The sequence below is a fragment of the Dipteris shenzhenensis genome, chromosome 25, assembly GCF_047967505.1.
Source record: "Dipteris shenzhenensis isolate YYH24624 ecotype China chromosome 25, Dip_SZ_1.0, whole genome shotgun sequence".
Lineage (NCBI taxonomy): Eukaryota > Viridiplantae > Streptophyta > Polypodiopsida > Gleicheniales > Dipteridaceae > Dipteris > Dipteris shenzhenensis.
The window spans coordinates 10948352-10971785 of NC_141620.1; the positions used below are offsets into that span (position 1 = coordinate 10948352).

At 40.3% G+C, this 23434-nt stretch overlaps 2 protein-coding genes across 2 annotated transcripts; one reads left to right on the forward strand and one right to left on the reverse strand.

Annotated features, from left to right (window-relative positions):
* Window positions 1-3386: 3386 nt before the first annotated feature.
* Window positions 3387-3704, forward strand: LOC147885443 (protein TUB21). Its single transcript, XM_087396948.1, is given in 1 exon segment — window positions 3387-3704. A coding segment is annotated over 1 exon segment (318 nt).
* A 159-nt stretch (window positions 3705-3863) lies between these two features.
* On the reverse strand, window positions 3864-5354 carry LOC147885444 (tubulin beta-1/beta-2 chain-like). The gene is made up of 4 exons (XM_087397031.1): window positions 4958-5354; window positions 4608-4661; window positions 4170-4368; window positions 3864-3966 (listed from the first exon to the last, which is right to left on the reverse strand). Exons 1-4 carry the CDS (start codon window positions 5352-5354, stop codon window positions 3864-3866), a joined length of 753 nt encoding a protein of 250 aa, XP_087253157.1.
* Window positions 5355-23434: the final 18080 nt, after the last annotated feature.

Genomic DNA, 23434 nt, shown 5'->3' on the forward strand with positions numbered 1-23434 from the left:
GAACCTCACCAAAAATGGCTACACCCAAGCAAACAATGACCCTAGGAAAAATATCTAAACATGAGACTCAAATTACATCACACAACTCTCATTAGAGAGATGAGTGCCAGGTTGCATCGCACAGAATTCAGATTGCATCATAAAACTCTCATTAGAGAGGTGAGTGCCAACTTCAGATGCAAAGCTATCTAAACATGCAAACATGCTACATAGTAGGAACGTACAACTTAGATTGCATCACACAACTCTCAGGAGAGAGATGACTGCCAAAATGAGAGTAAACCCAATATAAACATACAAACATATTATAAAAATATAAACATACGATAACTCAAACTACAATGCACAACTCTCAAAGAGAGGTGAGTGCCAGACTAAATAATTTAAAAAAAAAATTTTAAAAAATTTACATGAATGGGATGCGCAAGCCTGTTGGCAGGCAAGATGGTAGGTAGGATGGTAGGCAAGACGTTGGACTAGTGAATTTCGAATCTTATTTTGACGTGTGAAAATAGATTGACCTCTGAAAAAGACATCTCCTTAGCAAGTATTAAAATGGCTAGGGTGGACGAGGGGTGGACTCTATTGAAGCTGTGTGCTTGTTTGAGAAGAACTTTATCTCAACCATTATGACAACTAGATGCACTTGCTTGTACACTTTGTAGAGGGGGTCATCATTGCAAGAACCGTTCATAGTTGTTGGATGTTTTACATTGAACAATTTATTAAAACTTTGAAGGGATTTGTAAGGCAAAAAGTAAGACCCAATGGTAGCATGATAGAGGGTTGGCTATACAAGAGTCATTGGTATATATCACTGAGTTTCTTACATCCATGTATCTTGATATGCCACTCCCTTAGCATAACAATGATGATGATTATATTGTATCTGAGGCTTAAGGAAAAGGGATTTGAAGAAAGATGGGCAAAGTATTGAGGGAGAAAATCATCAAGCTTTGTGTTCTCAATAGCAACGACATGCGAAAGTGGATTCAAAGCTAGAAAGAGTAAGTGCGAAGAGGAGATTTAGAGTATTATAGAATAGGTGTCAACAATATCCATAGGACCTTGCTCTTGTCCCCAAACACATGTCACGTGATTGTCTTCAAGAAGCTCTTCATAAAGCCAAAGATGATGAAGAGATAGTAACAAGTGAGAGTGTGAATTTGCACGAGTATGTAACCTACATGTAAGTTTCTTACTTTTTAATTTGTGCATTATGGTCATATGGTCGTATGGAATACATCAATTCAAAGAGAGCCACATTTTATTGTGAAGTCATGGTGGCTGACATCATACAAGATAGCCAAGCAAGCGCATCTGATACCAATCTTCTTTCCTCATAGTTAAACTATTGTGGGACCATATACAAAACCTAAGAAGTTGGATTTACTATTTAGAAGTTCATATGCAAAATCTTAGAGGTTCATACAAAGTGAAAGTACTTAATGGCATTTTTATCTTGACCATGATTTTTTTTCATTCGGATCATTCTAATCCAAGATGGTGGTATGTGGTCTAAGTTGCTCCTCAAAGTAAATTGACTTTCAAAGATAGGGATGTGGCTACAGAGATGCCAATGAATCTAGTTGATGAAGATGGATCTAGGGAAGAAGATGAAGATCATGATATGGGAGACGAAGAAGGTGGAAATAACGACATTGTAAGAAAAGAAAGTGGATCAAAATGTGATACTGGCAAAGAAGCAATGTCTCATGAATCATCCAACTGGAATATTATTGAAGAGGGTGAAAAGGATCAAGTCTTAGGTAGTATGAAACCTAGTTATATATGTGAGTTGGGAACATAGCTAGAGATACAGTTATTTGACACGATGGACTTGGAAGAAAATGCAAGCTCTGATGTAAATGCTACTAATTGATTCTTTTACCATGGAGAGGGTTTCTTATCCTTGGTCCTTTCACTCCCATACTTATAATATATCAAAATTCGTGTATTAAGTTCATCATTATTATATTAGTATTATGATTTCAAATTTGGTGTCTATGTTCTTGCATTTTTTATCTTGCAATAGTGCTATCATTGGTATGGGCACCCATAATGACATCCTTAAATCAATTCGCATTATGTTATATCATGAATATATGAGTATTTTGATCCCAACCTTGGTGTACATGTTTTTAAAATTTTTATGTTCAAAATGATAAAAGTTGCACATCAAAATGAATTTTTCTATTTTTGTTAATGATGCCAGTTGCATCGGTATCTTCATCAGTATACTTGTCAGTATGTGGTCTAAAAACACATATACAGACGATTGTACAAATAGGCATACCGATGATTACCAATACATGTACCGATGACATTATTGATGGACATACCATCATATATATTGACCTACTTACTCACTAATTTGGTGACTTAAATTTTTTTTGAGTTGCACATGTGAAAGAAATTCTAAGGCACAAAAATTGTTGGGGGGAGGCACCGTTGTGTTGTAGTGGTGATTTTGTAGATGTATAGTATTTCTTGCAATAAAAATAAATAAATCAAAATTGGCATGTATCTTGAAGATGATAAGTGTGATGTATAGTTCAGTATGAAAACCTCACATAAATTTTTGTACATTTGTAAAATCAATTGTTTTCAGAGATAGACATATGAGAAAATAAACTGCCTTTAAAAAGTGACCAAATCCTAAGAGTTTGAATGGAATATTTGTGAGACTCCACACAACTCATCCACAATCTTCCTTTTAATATGCAAATAGAGGAATATGCAAATAGAGTAGATTTTTATTACATGATGCCAGCTCAACTACCTTGAAAAAGTTATACGCTAAAGCACCAATGTAAGGTTTAGCATTACGAGCACTAACAAAAAAAGTGGGTTACCAAGAGGAGAGGAGATGAACTCCGGTATGCTAAAGTTCTACAAGTTTGCCCAAAATCTTATTCCCAAAAAGTAATACTCTAAAGCACCAATCATGTGAGGTTTAGCATTACAAGCACTAACTGAAAAAGTGGGTAACCAGAGGAGAGGACCGGAGATGAACTGCTATCTATCAAGTCCCGAGATAAGCCCAAGGAACTCTCTCTTTTCTCTAAAGAGGCATGAAGCCATGGAGACTTCAACAAAGGCCATGAACCCAGCCACATGAGCCTTCTTAGCTTCACCACCTTCACCTAATTGACCTTCACCTTCATCTTCACCTTCTTCTTCATCTTCATCTTCATCTTCAACTTGCAGCTGCTCTAGCTGATTCACTTGTGTGAGCATTCAGCTATACCTGATTCGCCCGTCTGAGCATTCAGCTTGGTTTTCTTCAATAATTTTCATTGTCCGGATCCTCGTCCAAAAATTCGGCTTCGTCAAGCTCTGCGGTTGCGTCCTGGTATTGTTGGTACTCCGACACTAAATCGTTCATGTTGCTCTCTGCTTCTGTAAACTCCAATTCATCCATGCCCTCTCCCGTATACCAATGGAGAAATGCTTTCCTTCTGAACATGGCATTGAATTGTTCACTCACTCGTTTGAACATATCCTGAATTGCTGTGGAGTTCCCCACAAAGGTTGCTGACATTTTTAGTCCCCGCGGTGGAACGTCGCATACACTGGACTTGACGTTGTTCGGTATCCATTCCACAAAGTAGGATGAATTTCTGTTTTGTACGTTCATCATTTGCTCGTCTACCTCCTTAGTGCTCATGCGGCCCCGAAACATGGCGGACGCCGTGAGATAGCGACCATGTCGAGGATCGGCCGCGCACATCATATTCTTGGCATCCCACATTTGCTGACTCAACTCAGGCACTGTGAGAGCACGGTACTGCTGAGAGCCTCGAGATGTCAGGGGAGAAAAACCCACCATGAAGAAGTGAAGACGAGGAAAAGGGACGAGGTTAACAGCGAGCTTTCGTAAGTCTGAATTGAGCTGGCCGGGAAACCTCAAACAACAAGTGATTCCACTCATTGTCGCAGAAATCAGGTGGTTCAAATCTCCAACTGCACATGATTAAAAGAGTCAGCCGAGTTAACAATGTTGCAGGTAGAATGGAAAGCTGGATTCCGAGCTGTCGCAGCGAGCTCGGCTGTCTTGAGTACGCGCGAACAGGAGCTAGAGTTTTGCTTTCTTACAAGTAGGCGTCGAAAGCTTTAAGGTCCTAAAGCAAATGTCATAGAGCGCCTCGTTGTCGAGGACCATACACTGATCAGCATTCTCTACCAACTGATGAACAGAGAGTGTTGCATTGTATGGTTCTACCACCGTGTCAGAAACCTTAGGCGAGGGAAACACTGAAAAGGTCAGCATCATCCTGTCTGGGTACTCCTCTCTTATCTTTGAGATGAGGAGAGTACCCATGCCCGAGCCTGTACCTCCGCCCATCGAATGACAAACTTGAAATCCTGCAAAAAAGTTTCGCTAGTTTATAGGCTTCTTTAGGGGACAACTAGAAAAGGTAGAATCGTCGGACACAGGATGTCTGGCATCAAGAGAGGTGGATCTGCACTTCTGAGCAGGTATAGTAACGCCAAAGTGGTCATGAGTCGAGGCTATGGATATAGATCCAACAGGATAGCAGCGCGGTACCGGTCCGCGAACTGTATCCTCGTCTAATAGTACTTCTCGTTGGTATTAAACTAACCTATCAGAATTACGGCCATATGGACATGGCAACGATTCTCATCGAGGCGAAAGCCTGTAATCGTGAAAGGTTTGTCTATCTAGACTCAACTGGAATGCGAGTTTGATGATGCTCTTGATCATACGGTTCCCAAGCCAAAAGAATAGCTGCTAAAGAACTCTAACCCCAGAAGCAGCCCGTTGTAACCCCGCTTTGAATGCATTAACAATTCCACACATCGTCTAGCGATTGATCATCACCAGTTGCACAGGGACTACGAGATTTTCAAGAAGGGATCCATCCTGGAAAACATGCAAACAGGGTTGGATTGGAGCCTGGTGCACGAAGAGATCCCTTGTTTTGATCCCTACCTTGAAGGCAATCACAGCTCTCGGCCTCCTTGCGAACCACATCCAGCACGGAATCGATCAATTCTGCACCTTCCGTGTAATGCCCTTTGGCCCAGTTATTCCCGGCACCGGTCTGACCAAAGACAAAGTTATCAGGGCGGAAGATCTGGCCATAGGGCCCGGCTCGCACGCTGTCCATGGTGCCAGGCTCAAGGTCCATGAGGACAGAGCGAGGGACGAAGCGGCCACCAGACGCCTCATTGAAGTAAACGCTGATACGTTCCAGTTGGAGATAGGAGTCGCCATGGTAGCAGCCAATGGGATCGATACTATGTTCATCACAAACAACCTCCCAGAACTTGGCGCCGATCTGGTTGCCACATTGACCTCCCTGGATGTGAACAATCTCTCGAGTCATGGCTGGGCACTAGACGCGGATGTTTATAAGATCTTGTGTTCACAGTCGAGAGAATTGGCTGTTAAAAAGAACGATCCGTGGAGAGCCATTATTGGTGGATGGGCAACGGCGGATGGTCGCAATAGCGGCTCTTTATGAAAATAGCAGGCTAGCGCGTTTCAAGCGTCACGCAACGTTTCATTATTTTGCCACCCCGTTCGAGTTTCCCTTAAGAGCACGTCCCGCTACATTGGCAAATATGCCAGGCTTGGGCTGGTTCAGACTAGCCGGGCGGAACGCCTCCAGGTTTTTTGGCCTGCCATGGGTAGGCCTTAGTGAAGGTTGTGGTTGTGAGATGGGAAAAATTAAATCATTCTTATTATTAATTTGTGGTTGGTGCACTTGCAAAGTATTGATGATTTGGGGTCCCTTTATCACTTTTGGGCCATTCTCATTTACTCCTCTTTGCACACTCTTAATCTCCTTCTTCTTTTTCACCCTAGGGCCTCCAATTTTATGCGCTCTCTCCGCACACACAGGCAAGCCTAATGAATGATAGATATATCATTCACCTTGTTGAAGGAGAGACAATTGCACTCTTCTCTACTGTCTCTATCTCTACTATACTTTAAGGAAAGGATCCACGCGATGATCCAAGGGCTATGCCATGTGGCACCTTTTTCTTCCTTCCTCTCTTGCCACATGGCACCTTCTCGCTCCTTCCTCTCCTTCCTTCGCGTGCCTCTCCTTCGCATGCCTCTCCTTCCGTTACAAGAAACCATGCAGCTCGAAATCTTTGATCTTGGAGGGCTACTATATCTCTTGGATAGGCGATTACGTTGCACATTCTTGAGAGCCTGCTGCAAGAGAGTGTGAAGGTTGTCGCAAGAGAGTCTGTTGCAAGAGTGTGGTGTTGAAGTGCTCTAGGAAGAGAGTCTAGTGCAAAAGAGAATGGTGTTGAAGTTCTCTGGGAAGAGATCAGTCTAGAGTGCCTAGAGTCAGGGAAGAGAGCCTAGATTGTGGTGTCGAAGTGTTCTAAAAGAGAGTCTAGTGTTGCAAGAGAGTGTGGCGATTATATTTTGGACGCTCTAAGCACCTCTTTGTCTCTCTCTCGGCATGTTTGCTCTCTTTATCTCTTTGTCTCTGTGGTGTTGAAGTGCTCTAAAAGAGAGTTTGCTGCTGCAAGAGAGTGTGGCGATTATATTTTGGATGCTCCAGGTACCTCTTTGTCTCTCTCTTGGCATGTTTGCTCTCTCTATCTCTTTGTCTCTCCGTAGATGCGTAATGAAACTCGATTGAGGCTGTGTTGATTCCCAGTCTCCTCGATGTCGATGTTTTTCTGATCCAATATATTACATCGAGGCATTAGTGTCAGATAGGGGAGGTATTGCAAGGTTGACCCATGATGCTCCCTTGTTCTCGACCATTTTGAGTGCATATCTATTTCAATAGCTTGAAATAGAGAAGCGTCTCCACAAAATAGAATATGTTGTTTCATAGCGTGTCCATAAAACAAGAGTTTCTGGTGCCTATGCTACCCAGTGCTTCTCTTGGAGAAGAGGCGCTTCCCAGTCCATTAGGCATCTCGGATTCATCCGGTCAAGACTTCCAAATCGAAGATGCTGATAGCAGCCTCGTCGACGATGACTATGTAGATGAAGAAGTTCGGTTGCCCTGATAAGTGCACAATAAGAGGACACGCAAGGCACCCGCTCGGCCGCCCGGGGGCACATGTAGAGTTCTTTAAGAGAAGGACTCAGAAAGATCCCATGGACATGGCCATGGAAGGGTTTGAGTGCTTTTTCTCCGACAGACCTGTTTCCCAAGGCTAGGAAGGCTTAAGGGCCTCCTTTTCGATGGTGAAGACGTGATAACAATGCGACTTTATGGCAAAATAGTGTATCAAAGCGAGATGCCAAGGCTTCATCCTTTGTGGTCGGCCTAATCACTTTTATGGCAACCAATTTCTGCTTATAGAATCCATGGCAGAGTCTGCTGATGGTGTTCCAGATGCAAACTTCTAGCTAAGAGAGAGTTGAGAGAAATTGATCAGGGAGGTGGAGAGGGAAACGCGCAAATGATGGACGCATTGTAGCACTAGCCACAAAGCCGAGCATTGCCCTCAAATGACATAGCATTGAATCTATGTGCGAATTCCAGAACAATGCTAGTCAACCTATTGAAAGAGCAGTTGAAGTGGTGAAGTAAGCCAGGGAAGAAGGTAGGCTCCCATTGAAGCTATTCTCTGAGATGTCCAAAGATGTGAGGCTAGTGAGATTCCCCAGCTGCTCGGGAAGGAAAAATTCGAAGTGATTGTTGCGCTGTAGCTGGTGAAAGAGCTTTGATGAGGTTGTCGGTCTTGAGAGAGCGGTGACAACATGTTGATCTGAAGGAAGAGCATGGTACTACAACAAAATGTGAGGGCCTAGTGATGCCACCATTCATGACCTTGCAATTGGTTATGCGATTGACTGTAGCAATCTCTACAGCAAAGAGACAACACAATGATTGATGCTTTGAAGCCCGAGTGAAAAAAAAACAGCAAAAGAGCTACAAAGCTCTGCAAGGCGGCCATGTAGTGTAACCGATTTGCAAAGACCCGCAAAAGTTATAGCAGAATGTTTGGGAGCTTTGAAGCTCTCAAGGAGGGAGAGTGTTGTAGTACAAGCTGCTCAAAGAGGGCTACAAAAACCACAATAAATTGCACTAGAGAACAAGACAAAACAGTTATGATGCAGGCTATGTAAGATTAAGCACGAAAAGCGAGAAGACCAGTGTGACCAATTGCTAGCCCATGAAGACCCACGAACACACCACGTAGAGTTGTGAGGTAGCCATTTTGAACTACATGGGAGCTTAGCCATGGAGTCAAGTTGCTGCTAGCACAAGCACTCTCAAACGTCAAGTAAAGGTAGCTAAGTTGAAGAAGTGTGGAGTTTCACCACAGCTACGTCAGTAGGAGCCGCACTCAAGCAATAGTAGGAGGCCACGGCCTGAAGCAAGAGCTTCAAAAGATCTTTCAAGTCAAAATGTCATGAGGGATCTTCATAAGTCTCATGGGATCACGTAGAAGGAGAAATAATTATTTTGTATACCTCTCCAAAATGTCGAGTAGGTGGACAAAAAAAGGGCGGGCTCGCTTGCAACCATTTCATGGGCATCTCCGAGCATTGTGTAATCGTGAAGGGGGCTTGGATAGGGAGAGGATAGGGAGATGTGGATAACTAGATAATGGACAATGAGAGGAGAGGTGAAGAGATTTTGAGACATGAAGTGTTGAAGAGCAGCCTAATGTCTATTGCCAGGATGTGTAGTCATACTTTGAGATAATCATGGCATAGCCCTATTAAGATTCATGCTTTAAAAGTAAAAAAAACCAAAAGTTGATAGTTTCGTACTTCCCAAGATTCAAAAGCATGCCAGGCAAGATAAACCTGAGCTGCACTTATTTATGTTTGTTTAAGCTAAAAGGAAAAGGGATTGGCATAGCTTTAATGCTTTAGCTGATTGTAGTCAACGTCTGATTGTGTCAAGACTAATAGCATCAGCTTTCATAACCTTTTCACTTTGGTTTAAGCTTTTTTTTGTTGAGCACATTCTCAGCTTATGGATGGGTGGATCTGGCTCATCACTAACTTTAAAACCTGGTTTTACAAATTTGTGGCTTCATTAGAATTGTTACATGGCCTTCTCTTGATTTTTTTTCTTAGCTCTTCCATGCACTTCATGTTTATCAATATTTATTTTTTATTTCTTTGAATAATGCAAGTGGTAGAGAGGGAGAGGGAGAGAGAGAGAGAGAGAGAGAGAGAGAGAGAGAGAGAGAGAGAGAGAGAGAGGTGTGTGTGGCTTACTTAAGTGGAACTTTTAAATTGTAGGTGGTCTTGAGACCCAGCAGAGCAGCTGAGTTGAAGGAGTGTGAAGTTTCACCACACCTACGTGAGTAGGAGCTACACTCAAGCAACAATAGTAGGCCACGGCATGAAGCAAGAGTTTCAAAAGATCTTTCTAATCAAAATGTCATAAGGGAGCTTCATAAGTCTCAGTCGATCACGTAGAAGGAGAATCGATTATTTTGTATACCTCTCCAAAATGTGGAGCAGGTGGAGGAAAAAGGGCTCACTTGTAGCATTTTCATGGGCATCTCTAAGCGTAGCGTAATCCTGAATAGGGCTTAGATCGGGAGAGGATAGGGAGACAGGGGAGAACTGAATAATGGACAATGAGAGGAGAGGTGAAGAGATTTTGAGACATCAAGTGTTGAAGACCAGTCGAGTGTCTATTGCCAAGATGTGTAGTCATACTTTGAGACAATCATGGCAGAGCCCTTTTAAGATTCATGCTTTAACAATTTAAAAAACCAAAAGTTGAAAGTTTCTTGCTACCCAAGATTCAAAAGCTTGCCAGGCAAGATAAACCTGAGCTACACTTATCTATGTTTGTTTAAGCTAAAAGGAAAAGGGATTGGCATAGGATTAATGCTCATTTTAGTCAACAGCTGATTCTGTCAAGACTAATAACATCAGCTTTCATAACCTTTTCACTTTGGTTTAAGCTTTGTTTTGTTGAACACATTCTAAGCTTATAGATGGGGGGATCGGATTCATCACACTAACTTTAAAAGTGGGTTTTAAAATTTTGTGGCTTCATTAGAATTGTTACATGGACTTCTCTTGTTTTTTGTTCTTAGCCCTTCCATGCACTTCATGTTTATCAATATTTCATGTTTATCAATATTTCTTCTTTAAATCTTTTATTTAATGCAATTGTGAATCTGATAAAGAGAAGCCAATTTGTCCCAAGCATCCTTTGCTGTCTTGCATGACCGGATGTGTGGAATAATGATTCTCTTGCATGATAAAGTAATATAGGAATCTGCATTTGCATCTCTTGCATCCCATCTTGTTTGTTCTTGAGTTGGAGGAGCAGCAACAGGGTGCTAGAGGATAAAGCATCAGGAGAAGTCCCCCCTGCAGAGGGACCATCATTAGGGGCAGCCACTGCAGCATTGGTTGGCCTCTAATCAATCCCAAAAACAATGTTCCAAAAATTTCTTGCAATAAGAATATGTTTCATGAGATAAGACCACATCGAATAGTTGGTGCCATGCAACTTGTCATCTTCACAAAGAATGCCAAATAAATCATGATTGTTGCCAGCCATTGCAAATAGGACAAGTTAAAATGCATTGACAAAGTGACCCAAAAGATAGCCTCAAGGATTGCAACTGCAAAAAATAAGACTTGCTACCCAAATCTAGAAAAGCCCCAAATTAAGCTGTAATTTGCAAATGTGATCAAATGGCCTACAATTTCTTGCCAATTTCACTACAAATTTGAAAGTATCATGCAATCTGCCTGCAATAGACCCAAAAGCCCCAATTTGTAGAGCAAAATTGAGCCAAAATTCTTATAACATTCCTGTCTTTTTCATGACATGAGAGAAAATTAGCAGCAAAGATAGTCAAGTTAGATGCAAGGTCAAAGGATGATAATTCATATGGTGTAGTCCATTTCACAATATTAGATAGCACAGACAATAAGCGATGGATCATTTTTGGTGTGTTTCTGTTCACATCGTTATAAAACTAAAATCGATAGATATCATTTAATCATGAACATATGATTCAAGGTTTGGCTTTAAATCCAATAATCCAGCTAGTAATTGATGTCTAAAGTATTGATAAAAGCTAGGTCTTGCAAGTCCTATGTCAAACTTGGATTGTAGCATTGTTTTAGAATAATCGATAGTGTGCTTCAATATGTTTCCATGATTGCAAAAAGTGAAAGAAATCTATGTGACTGGTGCATGCAAGATACTAATAAATCGAGTTGCAATACAAATACGACTATTGAAATTCAGGCAATATGTCAGTATCTTATCTATTCATGACACATATTCGTGATGCTACTCGATGCTAACATTCTAAATGTTCTTAATCTCGATGCACGAGGAAGGGCCCATTCCCTCAGATCACAATTCTTTGGAGAAGGAATCATGTCGCCTCCCCACATGTACTATGTGTGGTTATAATAATTATATTATATAATATTATAAAAACTATTTTAATTGCTTTCCTTGTGCTAGATATATATGCTTCAATCCAAATTCTTATAACATTCCTGTCTTTTTCATGATGCGAGAGAAGATTCGAAACTAGCAACAAAGATAATCAAGTTGGATGCAAGGTCGAAGGATGATAATTCATATGGTGTAGTCAATTTCACAATATTATATAGGTTGCAACCAAGGATGAAGTATGAGCTCTTGTCAGTATAGCCTTATTCATGTTTTTGTTGGGATTCAATTCCCAAAAGGCACAAATTTGTGGACATGACAAAGTCACCCTTGACATTTGCAAGAAGGATTAGGTCCTAATGGACCCTGTCTTGTGTCTCATATCCATTAGATTCAAGTGCAATTTCAAGCCAGTAGTTACGTGCTCCATGATAAAAATGGGACTCTAAAGTATAAGGAGCGAGCAATAAATGAATGAATGCCAAGGACTATGAATATAGGAAATGATTAATGAATGAATGAATGCCAAGAATGAATAAGGGATGTGATAATAAGTATATTTAATTTGTGACCATCTCTTAGTGCATTGTGCTACTCAAAAAGCCATTTAAGAAAACATAATCTCCTACTTTTCTATTATATGTCATTGTCTCTTTTTTCTCAGTGTTTTTGCTTTGTTGATGGCAAAATTAGTCTTTCAATCTAGTCTAAAGGCAGCCTACCCAGTCTAGTTATATGTCCTTGAGTGTTTCATTTGCATTAGAATTGTGAGTGCATCAGTTATGTGAGAAACGCTTTTGTTGGAAATAAAAGATTTAATGCAAAGGTGGCATGTTGTTCCCACCTTTCCCCACTCTTTTGCCCACAAAACAATGATCTCTTGAGGTTGATGGTTATCTAGGCAAAAAGACTTTGTGAAGCATTTGAGGGTTGAAAATGACACATCTTCAATAAACATTATAGGGAATTAATTTTCCTACCATGTCATTAGGGCTTAACACTTATTTCATTAATTTTGGACTTGTCAATGTACAAATTCATTTTTACATATACTTTTGGACTAGTTTTCAGATAAAATTTAAGAAAAACCCAATCTTCAAAGCACATATAAAAACATAAAAACAAGCATTTTTTTATATATATGTTTAAGGACATGAAACTAAAATTATAAAATTTAACGCAGCCTAGATAAGTTACATGAAAAAATAAGATTCGGTTGTTGTAAACTCTCTTAATATTTAATGGTGTTAATAAACACCTTCAAAAGTTAAGCCTGAGATTTTCAAGACTACAGCCATTCAATTTGATGAATTTTCTATTTTCAAGTCCTTAGCCTAAATTCAACCCATTCAAGAGCTGAGCTCATCTCTTCCTCATCGATGTAGTTAAAATTATAGAAGAGAAGTAAGGATTGATGAATTTTCTCCTGCATAACACTTTGTTTATTCCGAATGGCTTGCGCTTCCTCGGGGGAAAATCTTCCATAACGAGCCACACGTGAAGATATCTCACTTTGAAAGTCTATCAACTCTCTCCTATATGACTGCAATTTATCTATTTCAGTAGTAGCCATACTTATTTTTCTTTCCTCTTCCTTCTCTAAGCCCTTCTGACAAGCAAAGTCATCCTTCTCGTACTGGGTTAATGGAGCTGGATTTTGCTTTCTCTCCTCTCTCTTTCCTTGGTTCTCGGCAATCCATTCTTTGAGGCTTCTAATGGCTTGCTCGACAGAATCGATTACCTTAAAAAGATCCATAATGGCTGCAAGATGAAAGGAGTATGCTTGAGAAGAGGAGGTAAGGCTGAGGGCAAGATGGAAGGAGCAAGCTTGAGGAGAGGAGTAAGGTAAGAAGAGTAAAGTGGAAGAAGTGTGGAGAGGAGTAAGGTAAGAAGAGTAAAGTGGAAGAAGTTTTTGCTGCGGGTGAGATATAGAAGACGAACGAGGTGAGGAAGGTAACGAGAGTGAGGAAAGATATAGAAGATGAACGAGGTGAGGAAGGTAACGAGAGTGAGGAAGGTAACTAGAGGAGGTAAGGCAAGATGAAAGGAGTATGCTTGAGAAGAGGAGGCAAGGCTGCGGGCAAGATGGAAGGAGCAAGCTTGAGGAGAGGAAGGAGCAAGCTTGAGGAGAGGAGTAAGGTAAGAAGAGCAAAGTGGAAGAAGTGTCTACTGCGGGTGAGATATAGAAGATGAACGACTACTAGGGAATTTATAGAACTACAGATGCAAGACCGTAATGCGAGATGACTAGATGCAAGACTGTAATGCGAGACATTATAAAATAAAATGATGGGATGCAAGACCGTAATGGGAGACATTTGAGACATGTAAGATAGTGATAGTACATTGAAATCTATAAAATAAAATGATGGAACACAAGAATGATATAATTAATAGAATCTCATCATGAGATATTCTTTTAATATAATATAAGTTAGTAATTATTAGAATCTCATCATGAGATATTCTTTAATTATAATATAAGTTAGACTTGCTGTACATAATAAATGATAGATTTTGAGTACATTAAAATCTATAAAATAAAGTGATGGAACATAAGAATGATATAATTATTAGATTCTCATCATAAGATATTTATTGTACATAATAAATTAGACTTTCAAAAAAGTAAAACCTAATGTATTGTAATGAATAAATATCATAAAATATCCTAATGTATTGCAACATTTAACATAAGTTTTAAAAACACTATCATTAATCAATACAAACAAGATAAAAATCTTCAAGGACTCATGTTTCTTTCTACATGTTTTACAACTGAATAGAGTCTGATGAGTCCTCTTGAGGCTGTTTTTCTCTAAGAGTGCATTAAGTCCCTACTTGTGTGGATGGTGTACATTGAGATTCTACTTCTGGTGCAATCGGGATAGACTTAATCTCTTCCTCCTTTATAAGATGTCATGTTGTAGATGCACATTGAGTCTCCACTTCTTGTGTAGAAAGAATGCATTGAGTCTCTAATTCAAGTGTAGACTGTAATGCTTCTACTTGAGGCTGTGATACAGAAGGAGACTGAATTGTCTCTTCTTTTTCTTTGGCTCCCTCTGGTTCTTCATTGAGTCCAGCATGTTGTTTCCCAATGATAACAGTTAGATAGTGAACAGTCTTAGCCACAAAATCTTGTAGCTCGAGCTTGGTATATGCTTCTATGGAGACATGTTCAAAAATTTCATTGAGATACAACATGAAGTTGTAGGCAATTCTCCACCCACTACTAAACATGTCTTTCTGCTCCACTGCGAGGCGTGTCTGGAAATTTGGTTGGTCTTGATGCTCCCTGATTTTCATAATCGCAGAAACTAACTTGTTTGCAGACCTATCAATCATGACATATGACAAAGTGAATTTGTGTAGTAAATAGTAAGATGGATGTTCATAATGATATGATAAAAGAACACTTACTTGAACACCCCGTGAAAGCCTGTAATTGAGTTGACAAACCAACAATGGTTGTCATCAAGGTCCCATACTATCAGGCTCCAATGTGAACTACATCACCAATAAAGAGCGATAAGATTTATCACAATATTAAGTATTAATTAACACAATATTATAAATAAGAGAGTAAAAGAAAGATTGAGACCATACTTACTTCTCATAGTATGGCATAAAGACAAGTAGTATGCCATCCAAGTCTAAAGGTTGTAGAATTGAACAAACATCATCTACTGTCTTCTTGGTATCACTAAGTACAGCTGAAAGAAGAGAATCGAGCATACAGACGCGATTCTGTACTGATCTAGGAAAATGAGATATAACCGTACTGCAGCAATAAATAAACAAATGTTAGAAGCAGATTGAATCAAATGATTGAAGTATCAAGCCAAGAGATGTTCATATCAAACCTGAGGATGGCCATCATGACTTTGTCATTAGCCTCTTTCAAAGGGTCGGAGAGGATTGTAACTTCCTCGCTACCAAAAGTCAAAACACGAGGTTGCTTGCTAATGATGACGACCCTAACCTCAGAAGAGCTCCCCATTTCGTCCAATACAGCGGTTACATCAGGACAACTTATGGGCGTAGCAACCAATGTTCCCTCTGGATGCTCCACCACGTTATCAATAAATTCCTTAATGATAGATGACATAAATGCATATAGATGCAAGTCTGTATATGTGGACAATGAGGTTTCACCGCCTCTCAAATTAAAAATTTGAGCAAGGAGCAAAAAGCAGTTATATTCGACTCTCCACCCACAACTGTGGTCATCATTCTGCTTCGCTGCAGGGCATGTTACATACTCTATTTGATCTTCCAAGTCACCCTCCATTTGCATAAGTGCATCTATAGCACCTACCAACTTTCAAGCAGATCTACACATCAAAATAGAAAACATAAATGAATGTGCGCATTGCATAGGATGCATCTCATTGACATAATTATGACACAAGTAGGTTATACTTACTCTGACACACTGCCATGGATAGATGCTATTGAATTGACAAAGAAGCATTGCTTGGCTAAGATGTCCACAATTACCAAGCTCCAATGCAAAGCTGCATTATCAATTAAGAATAATTATTATTTGATATAATCCTCCACAATGTAAGAGATAAGCTAGGTAGGGATTGATACTCACTCCTCGTGATATGCGGTAAAGATAACTCGTGCTGCAGTCAAATAAATAGTTTGCAACCACTTAAAAACATCATCTATGGTCTTCTGCTTATTGCTAAGTACACTAGAAACAAGAGGATCGACCATATATGCACATCTTTGTATATATAGCGGAAGCTGTTGTAAAACTATACTGCAATAAAAGAAAAGAATATTAGTTCATTTGATCCAATGGAAATACAAAAGCATAAAGTCAGTAAAAAGTTTGTGTCAAACCTGAGGATGGCTATTATGACCTTGTCATTGACCTCTTTCTTGAAGTTTATGAGGATTGAAATGTCCTCTTCATCGAATATAAAAGTAAGAGGTTGTTCTCGAACTTGAAACCTAACTTGAAATGACTTCTCCATTTGCTGCAATGTATGACTATTTTCTAGAGTCATCCGACGGATAGCCAGAGCAGCTTTGCTTTCTTGAGATGAGCTTTCTATATTCTCTGCTCCAGCTATGTCCTCCTCATCCTCCTCCTCTCCCTTCTCCTATAAAAGGATAAAATAATTATGAGATTCAAAATTTTAAATTAATTATAAATTTAAAAAGACCTTTAAATGAATAAAGAAAATTAAACATAAGTTTTCATACCTCTACATATCTTCGTGGTCTTTTTATGTAACCTTCAGAGGCAAGGTCAGTGTCATATCCATCTTATTCTGCTTCCTTGCTATCGCTGGTGTCCTCACTATTATATCCAGTGCTTTGATCATTTTCATCATCTTTCTTGCTCTCATCATACATGATCATCTCTATGTCATCCTCTTCATGTGAGATCGGACCTTTCTTATCAAACTTTATTGTGAGAGAAGCCACAATATCAAGGTATTCCAAGCAAGCAGGGCTCTCAATAATATTTACATTGTGTCCTTTTCTGATAAGAGCTTCAAACAGATGTCCCATTCAGCACAATGTGACTTCCCATCCGGACGGTAGCAAAAATTCCATCATACTAATTAAAAGATCAGCACTTTTTGCTGGCCTTTCATAGTGATTTGCATTGCGATGGAGGGGACTTGGAGCTTCATGCTCTTCTAGCAGTAGTTGCAATCTCTTTGCATTCCCTCTTATATTGTTTTGTAAGGAGTGATCATTGTAAGGGCTCTTCATGCATAAGAAAAAGGTTTCTAGACTCTGTATCTTGAGACCGCATTCTCTCTTGTCCCTTTTTCTTGAGTATATCCCATTGTAAATCTTGAGCTCATTGCCATATTGTTTTTCTAGGGTAGCAGACATTTATTCCTTGTCATCTTTATCAGCAAATATGACTATATTACATTGTCCCACTCTACCAATGGTGGTATGTAATATTCTATCAAGGAGTTGATGGATGTCATCCGGTGATATTTCATAGACAAAGAAAAGCTGAGGTCTCTCCCAAGCAGTGTTGTCGGACAAAAAATCATTCAATGAAACTCCCTTGCACTCAACACTCTTTCGAGACTCTGAAATGATTTCATGTATGAAATAAAAGCCCTTGTTCAAAGTTTTTTCTTTTCTGAGAGTGTGGTTATTGATGACTTTTTGTGCATATGCATACACATTTTCCGGAATGTCACTTCTCATAGAGGGAGGAATTTCAGATCCATCATCTTCTACCTTCACCCATTTATGCGCCCAAGCCTTCTGTCTAGCTGACGGTAAAGCTGATGCCATCTGCCTCACAATGTTATGATCAATTTTACATTGGCTAATTGGAATATTTTTTTCTCCCAATAAATATTCAATTGCACTCTTTACTGCATCACGCTTGACCTGTTGGATGATGCAATCTTCCATGCAATGATCTTTATCCTTTTTGCCAAAAAACCATTCTTTGGACATTAATTTCTCTGTAGCAAGACTTGCGTATTTGTCTGGTAGGTTTCTTAAAGGCCTCCACATCCGAGCTGTCATCTCTTTTTTCTCAATCTTCTTTGCCTTCTCTTTAATCAATGATGGAGCCTCATATGTGACATCTCCTTTCTCACATGCAAGACACACGTCTTTGATCTGATGAAATACTTCATCACTACGGAAAAGTATGCTTGTGTAGTCTTGACACCTATCCCTTACTGTCTTGAAGCTTGTAATCACCTCTGCTCTTTCCTGCTTTCCCCTTGGTACAATCGCACTCAAGCATGTGTAGAAGTCAACAAGATTATCCGCTTCCACTTTAGTTGCAGTTCTTTTAAGAGTGGTCAAAGGAGAATTAAAAGTTTTCCATATGGTCCTAGCTTTGAGCAACATCTCTGAAGTGGAGGTGATTTTTCATAGTGCATAAATGTCATGATTAAGTCTTTCCGACTCAATCAAATATTTTTTCTCGTTCTTGAAGATACAAATGCATGCAGAATAGTAGTGAAATTGAGGCACACTCGCGAAGGTTTGATAAGTAATTTCTCCTTTCTTGTATGCATCTCTAGAGCGCTCATTACAAGCATAGGCATAGTGCTGACCATCTATTGCCTCAAATGTACAATGAGCTAAGAAATTTCTCTTGGCATCCCTTATATGTCATTCTGGATCATTCACTGAACTCTGTCCTTCTTGAAGTGAGGGAACTTGTTTTCCGAGGAACTTAGTGAATTGCATCTCAAAATCTATAGGCTGAGAGAAATTGATGGATTGACTATAATCTCCCATGACTGGCCAAAATGTTCTTGGACGGAGTACCAAATTAAAAACGACTGGTTTTTTTCCATCAATCAAAGCCTGAAAAATCTTTTCAGCATAGGCTGTATCTAAGGTCCTACTGTTGGTGAAGACACTTGCTTTGACCACTGTTGAAGCATGTATAACTTGAGTCTTCTGGCCCCATATATATCCTGGATCCTCATCTGTCACAGCCTCATTCAAGCGAAGATTTAGGTTCTTCATTGATAACATTTCTGCTTCTAGATCTGACTCCATTTCAAGACCCTCCGCATCCTCTTCATGTGCTTCCTCTTCTCTTCTTTGCCCTTTCTTTGTATATGAACGACCTCTTTTTCCAGTTATAGGACTTGGAACTGTAGCTCGTGAAGTACTTGCCTTTTGCATTTGACGTCGAGGTTTATTTTTTAGGGGCTCAATGTGAACTGCTTTAGATCGCCCTACTTCTTCTTCTATTGCCTCAACTTCAGGTATACTTAAGGGCTTCACTTGTTCTATTATTCCATCAACTTCATGAGTTACACCATCTAAGTGAGTAATACCATGAACAAGAGATGTGTGTGCATGTCCTGTCTTATCTGATGCATGTCGTGTCTCACTCAATTCAATTTCTGTCTGAGATGCATGTGCATGTCCGGTCTCCACCAATTCAATTCCTGTCTCAGATGTAGATCCCTTGTAAGCATCCACGTGTACAAGACCCTCATCCATTGCTACAATGTGTTCTGTCTCATCCACTCCACTTCCTCTCTCATTTGTATTACCATGAACCAGGTCTACATGGCGTGTCTCATCACTTCCTTTCTCATGTGTGGATTCTTGCACCTTAGGTCCCCTGATACACATTCCATCTGCTGAGTGTCGCTAGTGATATCAAGAACTGTATAGAATCCATCTTTGCTACTGGAGCATAAGTTTCATCATAGTCTTGACCATATTATTGTGCAAATCCTTTTGCAACTAATATGGCTTTATATCTCTGAATACTGCCATCTAGATTGTACTTCACTTTGTATACCCATTTGTTTGCTATGGCCTTCTTTCTTGGTGGAAGGTCGCATAATTCCCAAGTATTATTCTTATACAAAGCATCCATTTCTTCATTCATAGCAGCTTGTTATTTTGGCTTGTCTACTACATCTTCGAAGTACACTGGCTCTTCTGTAGCCATGATGGTAGTCATAAGAGCATAGTTGGTGGTTTCAACTGAATTGCTTTGCCTTTCTGAGCCAACCTATTGAATTAGCTGGGCCTGCAGTTGAAGCCGAGGACTTCCAAGGAAACATCGAGTAACCCCAACTAATGAAGTTGAACCTTGTTGGATGACACCCTGAAAGTATTCAAGGATAATCTTTGACTGCATTTTTCTTGCTTCCTCAATGGGAAATTCCTCCCACACATGTTGAAGGATCTCCAATGTAGGAACCAATTCAGGAAATCTAGGTGCTTTTGGCAGCGGCATCACAAAGTGCATTGCATCTTTCTTAGAAAGAAGAAACGATCTGTTGCTCATTCTTGACTTTGTGTAAATCATCATTGTACTGCTGTCTTTTTCAATTTTTATTCCTACTAAGGTACCCCCTTGAATCAAATTGCTCTTTGAGAAAGATACATTTGATGCCCACTCATTTTTCTCCAACTCTCTCTTTGTCATCACTAGAATGAGATTTCCTTTACTTAAGACCAAGAACCATGCTTTCTTTGTTGTGTCAACAACTGTCCAGTTTGTGAAGTCCTTTGGGGCATAAATTCTTCCATTGTATTTCAGTGTCATACCATTGACAAATGCTGTAGCCTCAAGATCCATCCTGTATTCAAGCACAACACAAATTTTAAGTACTTTGACAAACTACAATTACTTTGAAAAATCAAAAGTACAATGAGTCCCATTAATACACCTCAAGTTTTTATTCTTCCCAATCATATAAGTATCAATTTCATGCTTTGGGAATAGCCTAAAAGGCTTTACAAGGCTTAGAGCATAAATGCTTTGGGAATAGCCTAAAAGGCTTTACAAGGCTTAGAGCATAAATGTGAAAAAAAATAAGGATTTACAATGATCTCTGAATACAAATTTGAAGTCTGTCATATATAAGTGCAAAATGCTCTGTCAACTCCCGCAACTGATATAAGTGTAAAATGCTCTGTCAACTTCCACAACTGTAATCTGTCATGTCCACTGATACAACTTTCAATCATCTTGAAAGTTTAAAAACCTTAATCGTTGCTTAAATGGTAGGGTTGTTGTGACTATGAAACCGAATGTGAACGAATGGACTGACTCCGATTAGGAACTAGTCGGGAAATTTTGAGCATGGCTTTGATTGGTTTTTTTGGAGTTCTCTCCTCTAAGTACAAACTAATCTATGCTAATCTAGACTACACCAACCATCGAAGCGAAGAAAAGCAAGAAATAATTTATTTTCCATTGTTCTTTTTAATATCCTTAGGTTGCGAATTAAAAGCAAAAAATAATCTATTTTCCATTATTCTTTTTAATACACTAAGGTTGTGAGTTTAAAAAAGATAAAATTTATATTTTATCATTTTTAAACTCACACCCCTTTCTCTCTCTCTCCCCCCCTTCTCTCCCCCCCCCTTCTCTCTCGCTGCCGCCCCCATCCTCCCACCCCACCTCCCCCATTCTCACTCCCACGCCCACGTCCATTCTTTCACCTTCCCCATTCCCACTCCCTCTCCCACTCCCATCCTCCCACCCCTTTCTCTCTCTCTCCCCCCCCTTCTCTCTCGCTGCCGCGGCAGCAGATAAAATTTATATTTTCAAAAACTAATTTACTTACAACTCATAAGAATTAAACATTCACATTAATAAGAAGTTAAAATCTTAATAAATTTGAATTTAAATAATAAAAACTATAAAGTAGTTTAACTTAAAGTTTATAAAAAAAAAACGTAAAATAAAGAAAACAAGACTTAAAATTAAAATTTTAATATTTACCTAGAAGAATATATTAATTCTCCCTAAAAAGAAATAAATTAAAGTAATAATAACGAATGTAAGTTAAACTACTTTTAAAATTTTAATTTAAAATGTAATAAAATTAAAATTATACTTTTTATATTCCAAAACAAAATGCATTATAGTCTAAATTAAACTAGTAAATTGAAAATGAAAGTGAAACTCATTTTAAATTCAAAAACAAAGAAAAATTTAAAATTCAAGTTTCTACAAGTTTTGCTTTTAGCATACATTTGTCTTTTCACATCCACGCGTTTGTCTTTTGAAACACAAGGTTGTCTTTTATCACAATTTTCACATCCACGCGTTTGTCTTTTGAAACACAAGGTTGTCTTTTATCACAATTTTCAAGTTTTCACACGTTTATCTTTTCAAACACAAGGATTCATAGTTTAAAAAAAGGCGGGAAATTTGAAATTCTAGTTTCCACACGTTTCTCTTTTCAAACACCAAGGTTTATAGTTTTGTTTGTTTAAGTTTCAACTAAATCACACACCAATCTCCTCTAATATGCCTCATTGATCATAGCTCCCAAATTCTTCCATCAAAACATCTCTCCTTTATCTCTTCTTGATCGTCGCCCACTCATTTTTTCTCCTCATTGGTAAGATTTTCTATCTCGATCGTACTTTCTCTTGTGCCTTTCCTCTCTAAATTTTCATCAAACACCAAGGTTTATAGCTTTGTTTGTTTAAGTTTCGACTAAATCACACACCAATCTCCTCTCATATGCCTCATTGATCGTAGCTCCTTTATCTTTTCTCGATCGTCGCCCACTCATTTCTCCTCTTCATTGGTAAGATTTTCTATCTCGATCGTACTTTCTCTTGTGTCCTCCCTCTCTAAATTTTCATCTCTCATCCATCTCTCTCACTCTTCTCTCTCTCTCTTTCCTCTCCGCTCTAGTCTACGTTTCCTCTCATCTTAGTCTACTCTCTCCCCTCCTCTTCATTTCCCCTCTCTCTCTCTCTCTCCCTCTCTCCTCACCTTTTCCCTCTCTCTCACTTGCGCTCCCCACTCTCTCTCTCACTTGCCGCGGCCTCCCCGCGGCCTCCCCCCTCTCTCTCTCTCCCCTCCCCTCTCTCTCTCTCCCCCCTATCTCCCTCTCGCTGCTGCGGCAGTGGCCTCCCCCTCTCTCTCTCTCCCCCTCCCCCCTCCCTCTCTTTCGTTGCCGCGGCAGCGGCCCCCCCTTTCTCTCTCTCTCTCCCCCCTCTCTCTCGCTGTGCCTCCCCCCCTTCTCTCTCTCTCCCCCCCTTCTCTCTCGCTACCGCGGCAGTGGCCCCCCCTCTCTCTCTCTCCCTCCCCCTCTCTCTCACTGCCGCGGCAGCGGCCCCCCCTTCTCTCTCTGCCGCCCCCTCCTCTCCCACCCCTTCTCTCTCGGTGCGGCAGCGGCCCCCCCCTTCTCTCTCTCTCCCTCCCCCTCTCTCTCACTACTGCGCCCCCCCTCTCTCTCTCCCCCCCTCCTCTCTCGCTGCCGCGGCAGTGGGCCCCCCTCTCTCTCTCCTCTCCCCTCCCCTCCCTCCCTCTCCCCCCCTCCCTCTCCCCCCCTCTCTCCGCTGCTGCGGCAGCGGCCTCCCCCCCTGTCTCTCTCTCCCCCCCTCCTCTCTCGCTGCTCCCCCCTCCTCTCTCGCTGCCGCGGCAGCGGCCCCCCCTCCTCTCTCTCTCTCCCTCCCCCTCTCTCTCGCTCTCGCATCCCCCCCCTTCTCTCTCTCCCCCCCACTCCTCTCTCGCTGCCGCGGCAGCGGCCCCCCCCTCTCTCTCTCCCCTCCCCTCCCCTCCCTCTCCCCCCTCTCTCTCTCCCCCCCCCCTCTCTCTCGCTGCCCCCCCTTATCTCTCT

Coding starts and splice junctions, on each gene's coding strand:
- LOC147885444 (XM_087397031.1), bottom strand. CDS start 5,354: ATGACTCGAGAGATTGTTCACATCCAGGGAGGTCAATGTGGCAACCAG. Junction 4,662..4,957: donor GAGCTGTGATTGCCTTCAAG/GTAGGGATCAAA, acceptor TCACGATTACAG/GCTTTCGCCTCGATGAGAAT. Junction 3,967..4,169: donor TTGGTAGAGAATGCTGATCA/GTGTATGGTCCT, acceptor AATCATGTGCAG/TTGGAGATTTGAACCACCTG.